This window comes from Meleagris gallopavo, chromosome 14, assembly GCF_905368555.1.
Source record: "Meleagris gallopavo chromosome 14, MGAL_WU_HG_1.1, whole genome shotgun sequence".
In the NCBI taxonomy this organism is placed as follows: Eukaryota; Metazoa; Chordata; class Aves; order Galliformes; family Phasianidae; genus Meleagris; species Meleagris gallopavo.
In genome coordinates this window covers 4,940,142-4,958,061 of record NC_139417.1, presented here as the reverse complement: position 1 = coordinate 4,958,061, position 17,920 = coordinate 4,940,142, and the positions used below count along the sequence as shown (strand labels likewise).

Sequence of the window (17,920 nt, the reverse complement as noted above, 5' to 3'; positions counted from 1 at the left end):
ATGCCTGATCCCATGCATCCATTTTGTAACTCAAGACATATGACAGCTTGTGTTAAACGAATGCTTTAGAGAAAATCATTAATGCTGGAGAGAATCTATCAAGAAGGAAAACACAACTGGAGCTGCTTTTATGCATCTGGCTGAAGCTACATATAAATAAAAGTGACGGAACTAATAATTTGAGTCACAAAATCAGATTTAAGGAGCCTCTGAACTGAACAACAATCTTGGGAGTAGAGACAGAAAAGAAACGGGAAGCATTTCAAATCCTGAAACAGAAATATTTCAGGACATGAGAAATAAGAAATAATTGCATATCAGATGCTTTCCTACTCAGAGAACACCAAAGATTTACTGATGCAGATGGAGAACCTGAGTTTTTTGCAATGAACACTCTAACCTAATTATTTGAAGTATGGAATCGAGATGTCAGATCTATGAAGGAAGTGTCTTTAGCATGGAATTTGGAAAGCAAACTTATTAATGAAGATAAATAAGGTTTTTGTATTATATTGATAAATGTGAACATTTTATTTCTGTGGTGATAATTGTAACAAAAATGTGTTGCTCTCACTTACACTGCAAGATTTTTAGCTTATGCATATAGCCCTCCATTTCAACAGCTATAAAGCCTCAAGAAAGACATTAATATTTATAACTATTGTTTGGTTTCTTTTTTCTAACTTTTTTTTCCAAAGAGAGAAGGAGAATTGCTCATCTAGAAATTTCACAAAAAGGTAGTTGTTGCAAGTCATTGAGTATTGACCTCAATCTATACTACTATTCTACTGAATGTACAAAGCATCTCCAAATTCTTTTGTGTTCTTTTTCTATCTCCCGTATGAACAGGATGGCAGCAGATGTAGAACTGAAGCAACACTGGCAAGGTAGAACAGCTGCTTTTGTATGTGGCATTCTAAATGTCACCACTAATATTTTAAAATTTTTGAATGTGAAGAACTTCATGGCAGGTTAGGATAAAAATCTTCCTTTTTTGAGGAACGTTTCTGAAGGTACACTAGCAGAACTTGGATTAGTATTAAAAAATATCTGTAAAAATTAGGAAGAATATACTTCAGTATAATTTAATATAAACACATACAATATATATACAAACATATAAATACAAATAATTAAATATTCAATAGCCTATTGATAGAATGACATCATCAGAGAGGAACTAAGAATACAAAGATACAGGGTTTTGCCCCAGAATGGTACTACATTCAAACTGCAGCACTGCAACAGGATTATACCCACCTTCATACAAAAAGCCTGAACAATACAGTAGCTAGAGTAGCCAGCTGGGAAAAGTGGAGTGGAAATTCAGGTTTGTGCACGGAATCAGGAAGGACTTAAATCACCGTGTCTTCCAACCTAGATGAAGGCCAATGGAATCCTGGGCTGCAGGTTAGAGATTGATCCTTTCTTCCTGCTCAGCACTGATCTGTAGTGCTGAGTCCAGCACTTCCTTCTGGTGCAAGAGAGTCCTTTCCCTAAATCACCAAAGGGAGTCTAGTGAGTGGCCACAAAGATGAACAAGAGACTGAAGAAGCTGACAGACAAGGAGAGGCTGAGAAAGCTAGGGCTGCTCAGCCTGACAAGATGGGCCTTCTATCCTTATAGGCAGAAACAGAATTAGTAACAAAAATCAACATATGGGCCCATGTGCTACTGTTACTAAAAAATAGAAAGAACCAAATCCAGCTATTTGTACGTGTTCTTTGGAAATTCCTTGTTACAGACTCCAGATTCAATTCACTCCCGTGCAGATAAATCAACTCTGTAAATAATTTTAAAGTTGCATCTGCTATTGAATGATAACATTATGGAGCCCTGGTTAGAACTTCTGCTGAAAATTAACAGTTCTTTGAAAGATAGTGGAACTGTCGTTTGACTGGCTCATAAATTGTCAGACAAATAAATAGCAAATAATCACATTTTCCCTTATTTTTTCACTATCACTCCTTTTCCAGCCAATATTACATAAAAATTTCAATACAAAGTACTGCAGCTACAGACTGAGGAGTGCTGACAAGTCACTTTGTGGCCTACAGTGGCTATGTTACCTTGCAAGTGTGTTCAGCAGACCTGCAGAAAAGTCTTTGGAAAGATTTTTCACCGTGATAAGGAGAAAAATGAACTATAATTGAAAAGTCATTCCGATTTGAGTTTATTTCCTTGAAATAAGTTATAAGAATGCTTCAGAAAATACCTTCAGCAATCACTGTGCTGTTTACACACTACTTCTTCCTAACTAAACACAACGTAATTTTGCTACTCAAACCATTTGTGCATTTCATGTTTGCTTTGTTTAATCAGCAATGACAATGAAATGATAAATTGCTATTCAGCTACATCTGGAGCACTTAGCCAATCACTGAAATCCACTCTTCCCCAGTTTCAGATCCTCCAGTATTCACTGTTTCCTTTGACCCTAGATTTTGTCTCAGAAGAATAAATGGTCCTTTGTCTGGCAGAAAGCAGATAAGAAATATTTCCCAACAACCAACTTCTACATTGTCTGGTCAAGGACAACTACTTGTGTCAGTGCTTTATATTCCCTGCTCATTTCTAACAATTCTCATTTGTCTTTGTGCTCTAAAACACATGTATTATTTATTATGAATCAGCCCACAGAACTCCCACCACCTTCACAATCTTATGTGGAAAACTCTCCTCAGGAGGGAAGTATCCATAATTATTGTGTTTCATCAGTTGATTCATGTATTTCTCTGAACAAAATTAATATTGGATATGCAAGAATAAGAAAATATTTCTCTCCATACTATGAGCAGAAACTGTAAGCATGACAGTCAAAAATGCTTGCATTTGCAAAGCAAGAGAAAGACAGCAAGCACATGCCTTCTTTATTTTGTTTGCTTTGCAGACAGATAATATTATTCCCACCCATCCTCTATGCACTTATTTCAGCAGTCTGAGACAGCCTGGTGGCCAAAATCTCAAAAGCCAAAAGATTTGCATCTACTCCAAAAGCCTAGTGCAAGACATTCTCATACTCAGAGCTGTGATACCTAGACTCAGTTAATGCTCAGAACTTTTCTTAATACACTACCTCAGGACAACTCTATTATGATTTTACTTTCCTATAGTAAAGTATATCCTAACTGCTTCTTAATTTCAGCAATTCTCCAGGATAATACAGCTAAGGCGTCATTCAAATCATAGCATCAGCTGAGCTGATCAGCCTATTCCCCACTGAAAGAGAAAATGCACACAGGCTTTAAAATATTACAGAGAAGGTCCCTATTTTTCTGCCTTCTTTTCTTTATGCTAAACTCTAAGTGTCAGAGTCATGATTATCACTATTAGCTATTCTGGAGGCTAGAACTCACTTCCCAACAAGTGCCAATTTTTACTAAATAGATACAGATCCCAGCAGACACAGTGATTTGCTATCCATGTTTCGTTCCTCTTTCTGCTATCTTTGTAAGGTAAAGTGCCTCAGGTTAAGTAAGCTAAATTTGGCAAAAATAGGACAATTTCAAAGATGGGAGACAATTCTTGGCTTGTATTGGAAAAGATCACAAACACAGCTCACAATGATGAAGTTGCATTAGTAAAAGATCATTCAATGCCATGTTTCTTATACCCACTTATCTCTAACATGAAAATAGCAGCAAATGGCTTTTAGCTTACAGTCTGGCCAAGCACAAGTTTTTAAGGAAAACTACCACATAAAAAGTTCTAAATCTCAAGATGTGATATATTATGATTCTTATACAATAATATGCTGAGTGCAACTTTGTTGATTAAGAGTTGGAATACAGTCCTAACAACAGAATTTCAGCAGGGCTCTAAACCTTGGCTGGTTTTGGACAGCTTTCATGCATGCACATGCACTCACAGTCATTCTGAACGCTTGAAGGAATGAAACTACATAAAGACAAATGACCTGTTCTAGAACAAGCAGGCCTGAACCCGCTTATGAATTAATACAAACTATGCCTCTTCTCCTCAACAGGACAACAGCTGCAGAATAAATCTGCATATTGTATACGTCTCTGTTGAAAATAATGGAGTTGTAATAGCTGGAACAGATGGAAGGATGAAAGAGAAAAACTAAGTGGTGAAGAATATACATCTGTCTCTGGTAGCATCAAAGTGCTGAAATAAGAATCTGGAGTAGACAGAAAGAAGTGCTTTCAGAGAGAGAAATTAAAAAAGGTGTATTAGCTATTCAACTTTCTTTTTCTCCCCTATTAATTAAAGATGAGTTGTGCTGATTTGTAAATTGTAACTATTACTGTGTGTGGATATTATTTTGGAATAATATGCCCTTCTCTTCTTCAGTTTTGACAAACGTTTTTGGATTAAAGAAACAGCTTCTGCAGCATGCGTCCACAAAGAATTCATCAGGAGTAGCTGTTTCTGAAGAGGCTGCTGAGCAAACGAGACCTCCATGATCCATGTCTGCTCTGGTTCTCTGAGGAGGAAAGATATATCCCTACTATCACTATAATCCTTAATTCACTTAAGGCTTTACATGGAGTTTGAGTGATTCCTTGGCTTTCAGCATGTGATGAACACCATGATGCATCTGCAAGGCTGTCTTGTAAAGAATGTAGTGACAGCTGTTCACTTGTGGGTCCTCTTTTTCACACTGCCAAAGATGACCTTTGTCATGGTCAGATTGCACAAGCAGATTTATACACTCATCTGCTTTTCTGCAGCGGCTGTGCAATGATATTGCTGTTATTTCTGTACTGTATCAGGTAGCACCCAGACTGTTCATTGTATTTTAAGCGTTCTGCCCTTGGGGCTTTTCCATGCATAAAAGAAAAATGCCGTTAGCAACTCTGTACTCATGAAAATTCCCATCACGCCAGCACCTTTAAAACCTCTCAGAGATGAACATCAAGAACATTTGTTCAGAGTCACAAGTATTTTCACCCTCTCCAAGACATTGGTTTATGTGCTGACTCTGAGCAAAAAAGACAGGTATTGAATATCAGTTTACAGACTTCCCTGGAAATAATAGAAGCCCAAAAATAAGGTGGCATCTGCACTGTGTTTTAGTTGTATCCAGTATCCTGCAGGCTGAGAAAATCTCAGTCTTCGCTGAATTGAGAATTAGTTCCTCTGCTTCTTTTCTCAGATGTTCAATTTACGTCCACTAAGAACTTTGCCCCAAGTAAAATTGCTGACTGCTCTGTATGTTCTTTTATTTCCACCATTAATCACAGCCAAAACAAGATGCTTCTTGAACAAGCATTTTCAAGAATAGGGTTTTGATGGTGATGCTTGACAAGTCCGGAAAAAGAAAAAAAGAAGTAATTTTAGAACTCTGAAAATTAAGAGATTCACATTTTTCTCTTCCCACATGAAACAGATTTTTTCACCCACAGAATACACCTATTTACTGATCACATAAATGAAGGCTGCTCAGCAAAGTCCTGGCCCCTCAAGCCCTAGGTCCTAGCCCTAGAAATTAGGTTTTTTCTCTTCCAAAAATCCCTCTCTCAGCCAGGTGCTGACACACATTAAGATAAAAAAAATGCTTATGTATAGCACTATTTTCTACAACGAAACTATAGGCTCTTAATTCACTACCTTGAGTAGCAATTTCATCATTTCCATTTCCATGTATATATATACCATAGCTTCCTTATCATACACCTGGCTGTGGAGTGGTGAAATAGTTGTCTCCCACCTTATTGATTTAGGTTTATCAGAAATGCCCCTGTGTAAACAGAGGAAGAAAAGGGAAAATAACAGGGGTCAGTAGGGAAGTATTAAAACATCCCAAATAGTGCAGAAGATAAGTAATAGCAAAAAGCAAAACATGGAAGTAAAACATCAGGCAAAGTATTCTGATCTCACCAACATGCTCTAGGATCATAATGAAAGGCCCCCTTTTAAAAGAGGGAAAAGTATCATATATTTCTGAAGGAAGCTGATCACAGGGATTCAATGGCAAAGGGAGGGGGAAGCAGAATCTCATGGATTTAATATTTTCATCCTTTTATCTGAAAAAAAACCCTAGGATTTCAGAATAATTCACAGTTGTTGCTGGCATTAAAAAAAAAAAAAAGAAAGAAATGAAAGAAAAAATAATCATTTTTGCATTCACAAAACCTGAACAATGTTCTTTAGCTTCTATAAATTAAGCTAGGCCTTCAGAAAGAAGCCAGCAAGGTATGAGATAAATACCAGTTGATTTCACATGTATAATCAGCACAAGCTGTTGACTAAAGAAGACAGAAAATTTTTCTCTCTCAGAGTTCTGTTTTTCCCTGTTAGATGCTGAGATACTGCTGGTCCTTCTCTGCCTGCCAGCACAGAGAGAACTACGCTGTGTCATTGCAGGACAACATCAAACCTCCAACATTCATCAAAATTGATGTGGAAATGAATTATAAATAACCTCCAACTAGCTCCATTAGGAAATTTCACTGCAGTACAGCCATCAACACTGTGTTTGAGCTAGAAGGACCAAATGAGGGCAAAGAAAGAATTAGATTATGTGGGAAGAGACTTACAGCATCTTTAAATGAATTTCCAGACCTCCTCAGAGGAACATTGCTTATTTATTCCCCAGTATATGTGGCCATATCATTAATTCATCTGTCTGCTTGATAAAACTGACTCTCCAAGCTGTTAAGTATATTAGCATTCAGTAATAGGAAATAACAGGATTAACATAGCAGCATTTTCTGCTCTTATGATTTATCATGGATCACACTATATGAAGATTTCCTTCAGAACCTAACACTTGAAGTCAGATTGTTATAGATGAAGCTCTGGTTTTATTAATAATACTAATGACCATGAGCAGAACTTGAAAAAAATGTAAGCATTAATGACCACAATCTTAATTTAAAAAAAAAAAAACAAAAAAAAAACAGAAAATGAATCAATATATTTATGCTATTAGAGATGCAATGCAAGAATTGGAAAACTGGGATTGACAGTAAAGTTAACCCACATACTAAAGCAAATACTGCACAGTAACACATTTTTGGGAGCATTGTTCATGACTATCTTCCCAGCCACATGAAAACTGCAGTTTTGTCAGCACCTTCTAAATAGGCTAAGCGAGTTAGCTAGAGAGTGCATTCTTAGCAATCCATTTGCTTTGCAGCAGAGTTCAAAGGCAGCAGAGCCCAATCTGTTCAGCAGTGACTTTCTGTCCATGATCAGAAGTCCGGGCAGAATTTTCTGCAGGTCCCTGTGGCACAAAGAACTGCAGATAAGTGTGCAAATTTGCAAGACTGAGCAGTACTGTTCTAGTACTTGATCTAGTGGTTGGCAACCCTGTCTGCTGCAGAGGGGTTGGAACTTGATGATCCTTGAGGTGCCTTACAACCCAAGCCATTCGATGATTCTATGAGTACAAATGGTACATAAATATGACACTAGTATGGAAAAAAATAATGTGACTGTAGCTGGTCACACCAGGAAAAGATATCTCATCATTGAAAACATATCCAAAATCAAGTAAAAAAAAAAATAAATAAATGTAGTCACAGCTTTATAAAGGGCAATGTAAAAACTCAGTTCTAATTATGAACAGTGATTTAAATTCTACAATTCATTACCACAGGAAACTCATTGCTTAGGCTTTTCCAATACAGTCTTTTAAATCAGATACTAATTAATTTCTAATTGATCTTTCCAAGATCTAACTGTTCACTGTGACCATGAAGTTCAATGTCCTGCCTTCAACATTTCTAACTCTTCAAGCAGAAAATAGCAGGACCTTAGCTAATGGCACTGAAGACTGATTTTGTTTATTATCAAACTTCTTAAACAAGGTGATCATCACAACACTCAGCAATGCTCACTCTCATGAACAAGCTCACCACATTTACTACTGTGTAACTTTGTAAAAACACTTGGGTATCTTTGGCAGGCTTGAATATATTGTCACCAGGGAATTGACTGGCATTCTGACATGGTTCACTTATGAGAGTTCTTTGGCTGTCACTCTGGCTACATCCATACACTCAAACTGGATCTGGGCAGTGAAACAATCTGGAACTGAGGATATCTCATCCAACCATACATACCTGGAGGGACTACCTACATACTAACTGTTATTTTGGACTATCTTTGGTCTGGCCCCTACTACTGAACTTCCATTAGCATCTGGAACAGATCAGATGCAGACATTTGCAGAGTGTCTATCCCAATTTAGGCACACATAGAAAATGCAGAAGATTGTGAGATTCATTCTGAAAGCTCAATCCTGATCCCCAGAAAAATATTAAAATAAATGATGTTTTATGTTGTAACACTTTGACTGGAACTCAGTGCTTTTTGAAAATGGTGACTGCAGCTAAAGAGCTAGAGAACTGATTATTGTAAATTAGAGCAAAATACTAAATTAAACAAAGCAGCAAGGCAGAGAGGGGCACAGCTGACTGTTTTACCAAGCCCAGTGCTTCCCATCGAGGCAGCAACCTTCAGCTAATGAGATGCATGAAAGAAACACTGAAAGCACTGACTGCAGTGAGGATTACCGGGCTCCCTGGTGCCTGTTCAGAGCTGATTAATTGAACTGTGTGCAGGGAACTGCCAAGGCATGATTCTGTTGTGGGCAGTACTGTCTTGATGGTGCTTTTTAAAGATGAGGCTCTTAGAGATCTTCTCTCTAGAAGATTCCCTATGTGCACTCCAACATTGCTACAACTTAGCATACACGATAGCAGTATATTCTTAAAGACATTTTGAATTCAAATAATCTAGTAGTATTTTCTTTCATTAACAGTCTCAAAGCCTAAGAATTCCATAGATTTAGACACATTATGTAATATATATGTAATACATACATTTTGTAAACCTGTTAAACTTTTGTCTTGGATGCGATGGAGAAGTCAGTATTTCAAATGAGTATCTCAGTCTTTCTGACAATCATTATGAATTGGTAAACTACATTAAAAGGCTGATTCGATGTAGGTGCAACATTTAACAAAAGAATAACTTGAATGACACCTAGTGGAAAGATGAGCAATAGCTGAGAGTTACACAGTAAGTGTGCAGTTTCGCTCAGTGAAAACAAGGAGGAGAGATTTTTTTATGAGAATGGGCAGAGAAAGGAAAGAATTACTTGGTAAAATTGGTGGAGTATAATTTAGGAGAAGAATTTCTTAAATAATCAGAGCTTACCTGCCTGTAGTAAATTGGGTATTTAGTTTGACACTGGCAAAATTAAATTAAGTTAACTGCAGTTTGAAAGAACACAATAAAAAGAATATGTACTGGATGAAATTTAGAACTCTCCCATGTATAAATACTGTGATGGTTTTGACAGGTTAGTGCTGTGGGGTGCAGCAGACAGCAGGAATACTTTGCCCCCAGGGCTAGAATAACTCAAGACATGATGGAAGCCACAGAATTTCTTTAATTAATTTCTGCAGGCAGTATTCCTTGATGGGTGATTGAATTTCATGATTGATATCCTTTTTCCTTTTTTTTTTTTTTTTTCCTTATTTACATAGTTCATGAATTTCCAGTGACTTGCATCCACTTATAAAGAAATATTTGGTAACCAACATGTTTGTTGTCACCAACATACTCGAAAAGTAGGAAAGAACAGATTTAATCACTGTGGTACAACTTAGGATGATCTTCTGCTCTCTGTTGATAATGATGTGGCAGGTGTTTTCAGCACTGGAATAGGAATAGACTTTTTTCTTTCTATGTCAAGTAAAGGTTGTTCACAAAAATGAATGACTATAAAATCCTTGAAATCTTTTATTAAAAAAATAGCACATTCTGCCTCAATTTCCTCTCAGCAGATCATACATTTGATCTGCATCTTTAGCTTTGACTTGCAGCTGTTAATCAGTTGCAAGAAAATTAGGAATCCCCTCTTTTTTTTTCCTCCCTGTAAAAGCACTCAGAAGAAACAGTCATGTAGCTGACTGGAAAAAGTCAAGGCCTCAAAAGAAAGCCTCTCCTGAGAAATACTCTTCCAAGAATCAAGGCAGTGAGGCATGGTTTAGGAAAGAAGAACGTTCAGAAATATGGCTGAGAAGTCTGACAGCCTTATTCGTTCACTAGAAGTTTAAACACATTCATACTGAAAATAATTTTATTTAGATTATAACAGGATTATAGAAGATGATAATAGTTTTTTCCAAATCAGCTCTTAATGAATCGCTTTAAAAGAAAAGCTGTCACCTGGCCTACACGAAGCTGTATCCCTACAAAGATAAATGAGTATGCCTTATATTTTGAACTTTGCTTCTGACACTCACCATACACATTTACCACGCCTTAAAGAGGAAGAAAGGCTCATGATCCTCATCAAAAGTAATGGACTCAGCATGACCAGCTACTTCTCTAACCATGTGACAGCAGGGATTTAGGACTACCTACATAAAAATAACCTATAACGCAGAATTTGATTGTGGATTTCAAAGGATTTCAGTTATTTTATGTTTTGTTGCTAGCAGATGCAGCATTTGATTTCCCTACATAACAAAAACAATGTATTCTGTGTGGCAGTATTCTTTAGTATATGTAATAGATGGTGTGATACATAGTACAGGCATGGATGAAGACACGTTTATGAAATCTATGGTCCAGTGATGTGCTTTAGTTTTAAAAAGTGTGTTTGCTGTTAAAGAGAAAAAGAAGAGGAAAAAATGCACATTTCATAGAGCTTTCTGTGTAAGATATCCATTCAACCAATACACACACACTCACACAACTTACTTCCCACACTTGATCTTTCTCTTTTCTCTAAGGCCAACACAAGGATAACATATAAGCAAACCAAACTCCTATTTTCCTTTTTTTTTTTTTTTTAATCACTTTAATCTGGTCTCTTGTTATCTGAATGCATTGCCATCACAATCAACACCTGTCACCTGAAAATTCTAATCTCCGCTGAAGGTGTTTCAGCTTCATAAAGACTCACAAATCAGAAACTGGTTATCCCACTGGTTATCCTTTTATGAAACAACCCCTAAGACAGAAAGATTTTCCCATTATCAGCAGTTCACTCATGGGTCCAACTGCTGAACATCTGAGAGGCAGGAGGACTATTCATTTCTCAGTGGAGGAATTACTTCCCCCATCTTATAGAAAAATAAAATTCAAAACAGGTTTGAAGTAGTTTTGCCTTCTCCCTTCACAGCTGTATTAAAATACCTTTTAAAGTATTTTAAGTACTTTAAGTACTTTAAAGTATCTTTAAAGTATCATTTAAAGAAGAGCAGAAATACACAGTAATACATTTTCTTAAGGAAGCTCCTAACAAAATTCAGGCTATGGTGACTGATTAGGACTCAAGGAAGACAAGTATTTAAAAATAAAGAAGAATTAAACAATAGTAATCACTATCCAAATAATCTTACATGTAAGACATTTTCCTACCTGCAAGAACAGCCTGTTATAAAGAAACAACAGTTTAGAAGCAGTCTGTGCAGCACATCGCAAAACACAGAACCCAGCTCAAAGCCTTTCTCCAAAACAACACACTATCCAAGGACTGGCAATTTTTTCTCCACTATGTCAACACAATGCCATTAATGTTTCCCTATCCCCTAACGATCTCATCCAACTAAAACATGTTATCTTGGTGTTATGGTGTTTCTTTAATCCTACAAATTTTGCTTTTCAGTGGAAATGCTTGCATGTACCAAGGTGAAGCCGAAGCTAACTTATATACTTGCATACAGATTACTACAGCAAGGCAGAAATTTATCAGATGAGTTATTTTAAATTTTTATGAAATTAAAATGTTCAGGCTTACTGCAAAAATATATATATATTGGCAATAAAAGTAACTCAGATGTATTTCCTCTTGTCTGAAAAAGACAAAACATGTCTCAAGCACTATATGCCATGACAGATGTCAACCATTTGACAATTTCCACTGAGAGTGGTTTCCTATTTATGCATAGAAAAAAGCTCATCAACTTTATCCTGTTTCCTTACTGACTCTTTAAAAAGTCAGTTGTGTTTGCTATATGCACTCCAACTCTTAGCCAAGCAGAGGAAAGGAAGCAAGAGGTGAAAAATAAAGGTAAGTCTCAGCGTCTGCCTTCTCATCAGCTCTTCCTTTCTGCATTTTTGCCAGTTCTTAATTTTACCTGATGTGAAGTATCTTATGCTTAAATAGTAAATCTGAAGAATTCTTATTTTTTAAGATATTAATTTTCAGTTATATCTAAGACATTAATCTGTCCTTTTAAAATGTCTACTTTAAAAAAAAAAAAAAAAAACACAAACAGCTCTAATAGAATCTGGAAAAATATTGGATAAGGATGTAGGTTCAGACCAAAAATATCCAGGCCAACTACATGCTAACAAAGGCACACGAGATCAAGATTAATATTTCAGCTTCTCTGTTATTGAAGTTTGTACTTTTATGTAGCAGTAATCCCATTTAAAATATAGGAATGTAGTATTTAGAACAGGAATCTAAAGTTGTCTGACTTTGAGAAGTTAACTACATAAAAAAAATTAATTTAAAACAAAATCAATCCTTTTTCCCCACATACAATTTTAGCCTTTATTAAATGAAACTTCCTCAAAACAAAAAAATCAGTGACAAGCTATTGTAAATCTGAGGAAAAAAAATCATTTTTAGTTCTAAAATTTTCTCCTCTTTAATACACTGATTTGAAAACTTTTTTTAAAAATCCCATTCTGCATAAGTAAAATGTAAGCTCTGTATCACCTTAGATATGTAAAAAACTCTTTCACTCTGTGTTTGTTGCTGTTAATAGGACTGTCATATCTGCCTGATATTTTTAAGGCTTGATCAACCTAACTGTAAATCACATCCAGTGTTCTTCTAAGATGTGCCTGCAAACAAAATGATAAACCTGTTTTCACCATCTTCAGTTAGAAAGGAGGGTTTCTAAGTCTGTAGTGATATGAAAAAACATCATTTTTACATCACCTGTTACTCTCCAAGTAGCAACCAAGGCAACATGCAGTCAGTTATTTTTACCTCAATACTGACTTATTCCTAGTGAATTGGAAAGAAAAAAGATGTGCATTCACTAGATCAGGTATCAAATTCAAAGAAATGTGGTTCCAAGATCAAAACTTATCTGAGTAAGGTGGTTTGTATTTACATCAAAATAATAGTAATAATAACAAAGGCAGAATAGCAAACATGTAAAGAGGCTTCAATTTGAAAAAAGAAAAAAGAAAAAAAAGGCACTACAGTGGAAGTCTAGTGGGAGCCTCTGTATATAACGTAATTCCTAAAAGATAAGCAGTAATAAATATGTAAAATTTCCATTTATCCAAATCTTATTGTATTTTCTCAGACATGATGAAATAAAGCTACAGGACGGGGAAATAAAACTTTTTACCACAAAATCCTCTCTTCCTGGTTATAAGTCCCAGCAAGAACATTTTTTTGGTTTACAATTATTCAATGTTTTTAAACTTAATATTGAAATCTGACTTTAACACACAACTTTAACTGTACTATGTAAGTACAGAAACTGAATCAAAATCTTTGCTTAAAATTAATCAAGTTTTTACCATCATCTCCTGCTGGCATTCTGTTCCAGAACTTCAAAGAATAACAAATTTTGCACAATTACAAAGAAAAAACAGTAAACTAGAAGCAAAAATGGAACCTCTGTGCTCTCTCTCAGTTGTATTTATTGTACTTAGAGTTGGACTAGATAGTCCTTGTGAGTCCTTTCCAACTCTGGTTATTCTACAATTCTGAGATATTTAGTGTGAGAAAGAATGGCTGATAGGAAATAGAGAAAGGTAAAGACTGTCCTCCAAAAACCTAAGCCTCGCAAGCCATCCTGAGAAAGAAACAATTGTGTTCCAGTTCTGCAACTAGACATAGCTAATTAATTAATCATACTTATTGCTACTATTATTATTGTTCTCTGGGTAGCTAAAGCATGAACAAGGCAGAATTCATCACAGCTGCAGGATTTGCCATATCATTGCTGTTCCATGTGATCCAAACTGAAGTCTGTCCTCCTTCCTGCAACTGTAAGCCCCTGGAGGAAACGAAGGGCTTGCAGATAGACTGCAGTTCAAGGAAGCTGAAGGAAGTGCCTGCCTTACCCATTAACACCAAGAGGCTTTATCTGCAGAATAACAGCCTGACCACGGTTTCTCCTGGTGCCTTTGACAGCTTGCTCAGCCTGGAGGAAATAAAAATATTTGACAATCCATGGAACTGTGACTGTCATATTTTGTATTTAAAACTCTGGATGGAAGACATCTCTGAATCCTCTCTTGCAAACATCAGATGTGCAACCCCTGCCTCTGTGAGGATGAAGCCCTTGAACCAGCTGACAGGGAATGAGCTGGGGATCTGCAAAAGGCTTCTCCCAATCAAAAGTCTTGAGTTCTTTTGGAGAGACCTCATTTTAATTGCAGCAGCAATCTTTACACTTATTTTACTAGGATGGGCTCTGAGATCCTCAAAAAAGCTGGTGTGCCGAATAGAACTAAGTCAATATGCTTCTAGGCGTTCGCCATTGCGGAGACATCTCTCTAAAAGCTACAAGCTGCAATGAGCTCTTCACTAGATCAAACAGAACCACCAAACCATTCGACCACAGAAAACCTGCATGCACAGGCAGTGCTAGCTGCAACAGTAAGACGCTACTAAGAGATCCCAGGACACAAAGGCTGGGTCCTCAGATAAGCAAGTTTAATTTCTTTTCAAAAACAAGCTTGGTGATACATTGAATGGCAACTTTCAATCTGCCACTACCTACTCATACAGAAAGTAGTTTCTATGTTTTTTTAAAAAATCCTTTAATTTTGCATTTTTCCAGTGAATTCTCTGCCCTATCAAAACCTATACTTTTTAATATGTGGATATGAGCACTGATTATGGTATTTTAGCAATTCTTTTCTTCTTTTGTGTGAGTTTCTGTTTCCCCTTCAGAGTCCCAGTGGCCTGTAAGATCATACATGTGTGCAGACAAATTCAGTTCTTTTCCTCAGGTTCAGAAGTTTCCTACCAGCAGAACCTCTAACATAATAGAGATCAGTCACTGAATGTATCCCATAATATGTCTAAGACAGATAATGAGAAAATAATCAGTAAAAATTATTTTAAACATCATTGAATTTCTAGATTTAAAAAATAAAAAATGTACATGAAATTAAAATAAAGGATGCTTGTTGAACATTCATACTCACTTCAGTCTGATCTCTCTCAGAGTTCTACAGATTTCTGACTAAACTGCCAAGAAATTTCCAGAGATTTTCTTGCAGTTTTACTACTGACATTTGATACACAGGATTTTATGCAACAGCTTTAAAGACATTCCTCTTCTCAATTCTTGTGCTCCTCATACAGAAATTTTTACAGTGACATGGGCATATCATTTTTTCTTTGCCATGATTATTCATAAGACTCCATGAACACCATCTCGTGCTGTGATCCCATCTAGTCAGTTGAAGCAGTGCTGATGAGGTGGGAGATCTTCAAAGGCCTCCTACATTCATTCAGCTGTTGGCAGTACAAATTGAGGCACACCCTGCCCAAACTTACCTTCCCTGCTGGGCCTCTCTTCCTCCTGCACTAGCACAGACAGGCCAATAGAGACATCACCACCTGCTAACCTACACTGACACCTGCCCCTGCCTGGCATACAAGGGAAGGCCAAGTACAGATGGACTGCTGAGAGAAACGCTCACGAGGGACAAATAGTTAGACTAAGGGAAAAAGTACGCACTGCAGGTAGAGGGTTCCACAATTCGGTAACAAAATGTAGGATAGGGCTTCAGGCTGAGACAAGGAAAGGAACAGTCTGATGTTTCCTTTGTAAAATCATTACATAGCCAACATTACATAGCCAACATGCACCGTGGAATGTTAAAGTCTGCAGTGCCACACAGTGGGGAACAAGAAGGAACAGACGAATGCAAAGAACAGTGGGTTACATGGAGTGCTGAGGTCATGCATCTAGAAATAAAAATGGGGTTGAGGACAGTTCAGAGAAGTCAAATAATTTGGTACTAATGACGTTTGCACTTGCAATTTTAGGATATTTTCTCTGCAGTGAGCTTTTCAAGTCTTCAAAAGGCAACCACCAGTTTGTGATAATGCAGAACGGTACACAAGAAATGCACTCTACAATTGAGAGTTTCCTAAATGGTATTTCTTGTTTCTCTGAAATAACTCATTAATACTAAAAGCATACCGCTCCCCCTTGTGCCTACAAAGCTAGATAAGCATTTTTTTATTCCTCCCATAAAAACAAGCAATTAAATAAATGAATTTGAATGCATATAGCCCTGGACCTTCACCAAAACAACAATCAATGCAGGTGAATGGATGAAGTTATAACTGAAGTCATAAAGCATTGGAATCCAGTCAACTTGAAAGTTTGCTACTGTAGATAAAAGAGTAACATGCTCTACTGTAGAGCTTTACTTGTACAAACATACCAAGTGAGCAATTAGCAAACTTCTCTGCTTGTATCAACACACAGAATACAGAAAAAAATGGTAGTTGGAGGAAATGTTTTTCAGCCTCATAAGTTGAAAGAAGGGGAAATTTCCTCCATGACAATTTCACTTTCCACTATAACAGAATTATGTTTATCATCTGTGAGCCATTTGGCTTTTATCTGAAAAAACTCTGAATAGAGGAAGGCTGGAACCACTAAGTAAAGGCTCATAAGCAACATTCATGTGTTTATCAGCAAGGCCACTGTATCCTGCTTAACCCACGTACCATGTACAAAATGGATATAAATAATACTTCAGATGCTAACAATATGCAAAGACAAGAGAATACAATGTCAGCTACCTAAAAAAAAAAAAAAAAAAAAAAAAAAAAAAAAAAAGCAGGAAGTATTCCCAAAGGAGTTTGTAAGGATCACAGAATCTGCTGTGAAAGCATTAGTATATTATGCCTGCAAAAATGCAAACCAGTAATAAATGTTGCAATAAATGTTCTCCTAGAACTTTCAAAAGGTGGATTGATGCGCCTTGATGGCACAGACGTGACTATGGGGATTAATTGCACTTAAGAGGTTTTGGGTTTTTTGATGTTTAGTAAGACAAGTGGTCACATGCAGAATTATGGAGCATGAATAACAAATATTTTTAAATAGTTCACTGTAATATGCAGAGTAGATTTGTGCATACTGCAATTCAATTAACAGGGCATATATATGTGGGCTTCATTTATTAAATAGAATGGCCAATTGGTCACAATTTTTCTTGAAATGCTTAATATTTTCTTAACATTGAAGAACATTGCTGTTCAACCTGAACAACTTCTGTTTAGCTCAATGCATTATTTCTGTCTACCCTTTGGTTTGTTACAGATTAATTGCTGGAGTTCATGATCAGGGAATTTTGCTGCTATTTGGATTTTCTACAATAGTAATAAATGTTCAGCATATTTTGGAAAATAGCTGCTTATTTTTAAGTGAGTAAATAGAAAGGGAGGCTTAGAAACTAGATCCTTTTGTTCTGTCCTTACAATTGATCCTGGACCCAAATTACTGTAAATGTTATTGAAGAGAATGGCAGACTTTCCTTTTTTTTTTTTTTTTTTCCCAACAGCTCATCCCAAATATTGTCTTGGGTTGGTTTCTGATGCACTTTATTTGCTTGGGTTTTTGTTCTTATTTTTCTTTTCCATAAATACAGTAAATCAGATGTGCCCTACGTTCACGTTAGGGTTACACATGCATCACACAATGTTATTCACTATTGCACTTAAGGCCTCAGTCTTATTAATGGAAGGCAATTATTTCAACAAATATGCTAACAGCCAGCATTGGAGCTCTATAATGTAAAACAAAAAAGCTCACTCTCTACAAATGACATCTCAGCTCAGGATATGCTGAAAGACATATGCACTGTGTCAATTACAGCTGTATTATACATAATGCCTCTGTGCATTAATGGAGCTGAACTCTAATATCATTACACAGTTCTTTAGATTTGGCAGTTTTGCTTAATGTCACTAAAGCCTTCT

At 36.5% G+C, this 17,920-nt stretch overlaps 1 protein-coding gene across 1 annotated transcript; it reads left to right on the top strand.

Moving 5' to 3' along the window:
- Nucleotides 1–11,896: 11,896 nt before the first annotated feature.
- On the top strand, nt 11,897–16,130 carry GP9 (glycoprotein IX platelet). Its single transcript, XM_085236038.1, has 2 exons — nt 11,897–12,001; nt 13,853–16,130. The coding sequence occupies exon 2, from the start codon at nt 13,860–13,862 to the stop codon at nt 14,484–14,486; it is 627 nt and encodes a 208-aa protein (XP_085092164.1). The 5' UTR covers nt 11,897–12,001; nt 13,853–13,859; the 3' UTR covers nt 14,487–16,130.
- Nucleotides 16,131–17,920: the final 1,790 nt, after the last annotated feature.

Excerpts from the sequence above, each read along its gene's own strand:
- GP9 (XM_085236038.1), top strand. The coding sequence starts at position 13,860 with ATGAACAAGGCAGAATTCATCACAGCTGCAGGATTTGCCATATCATTG.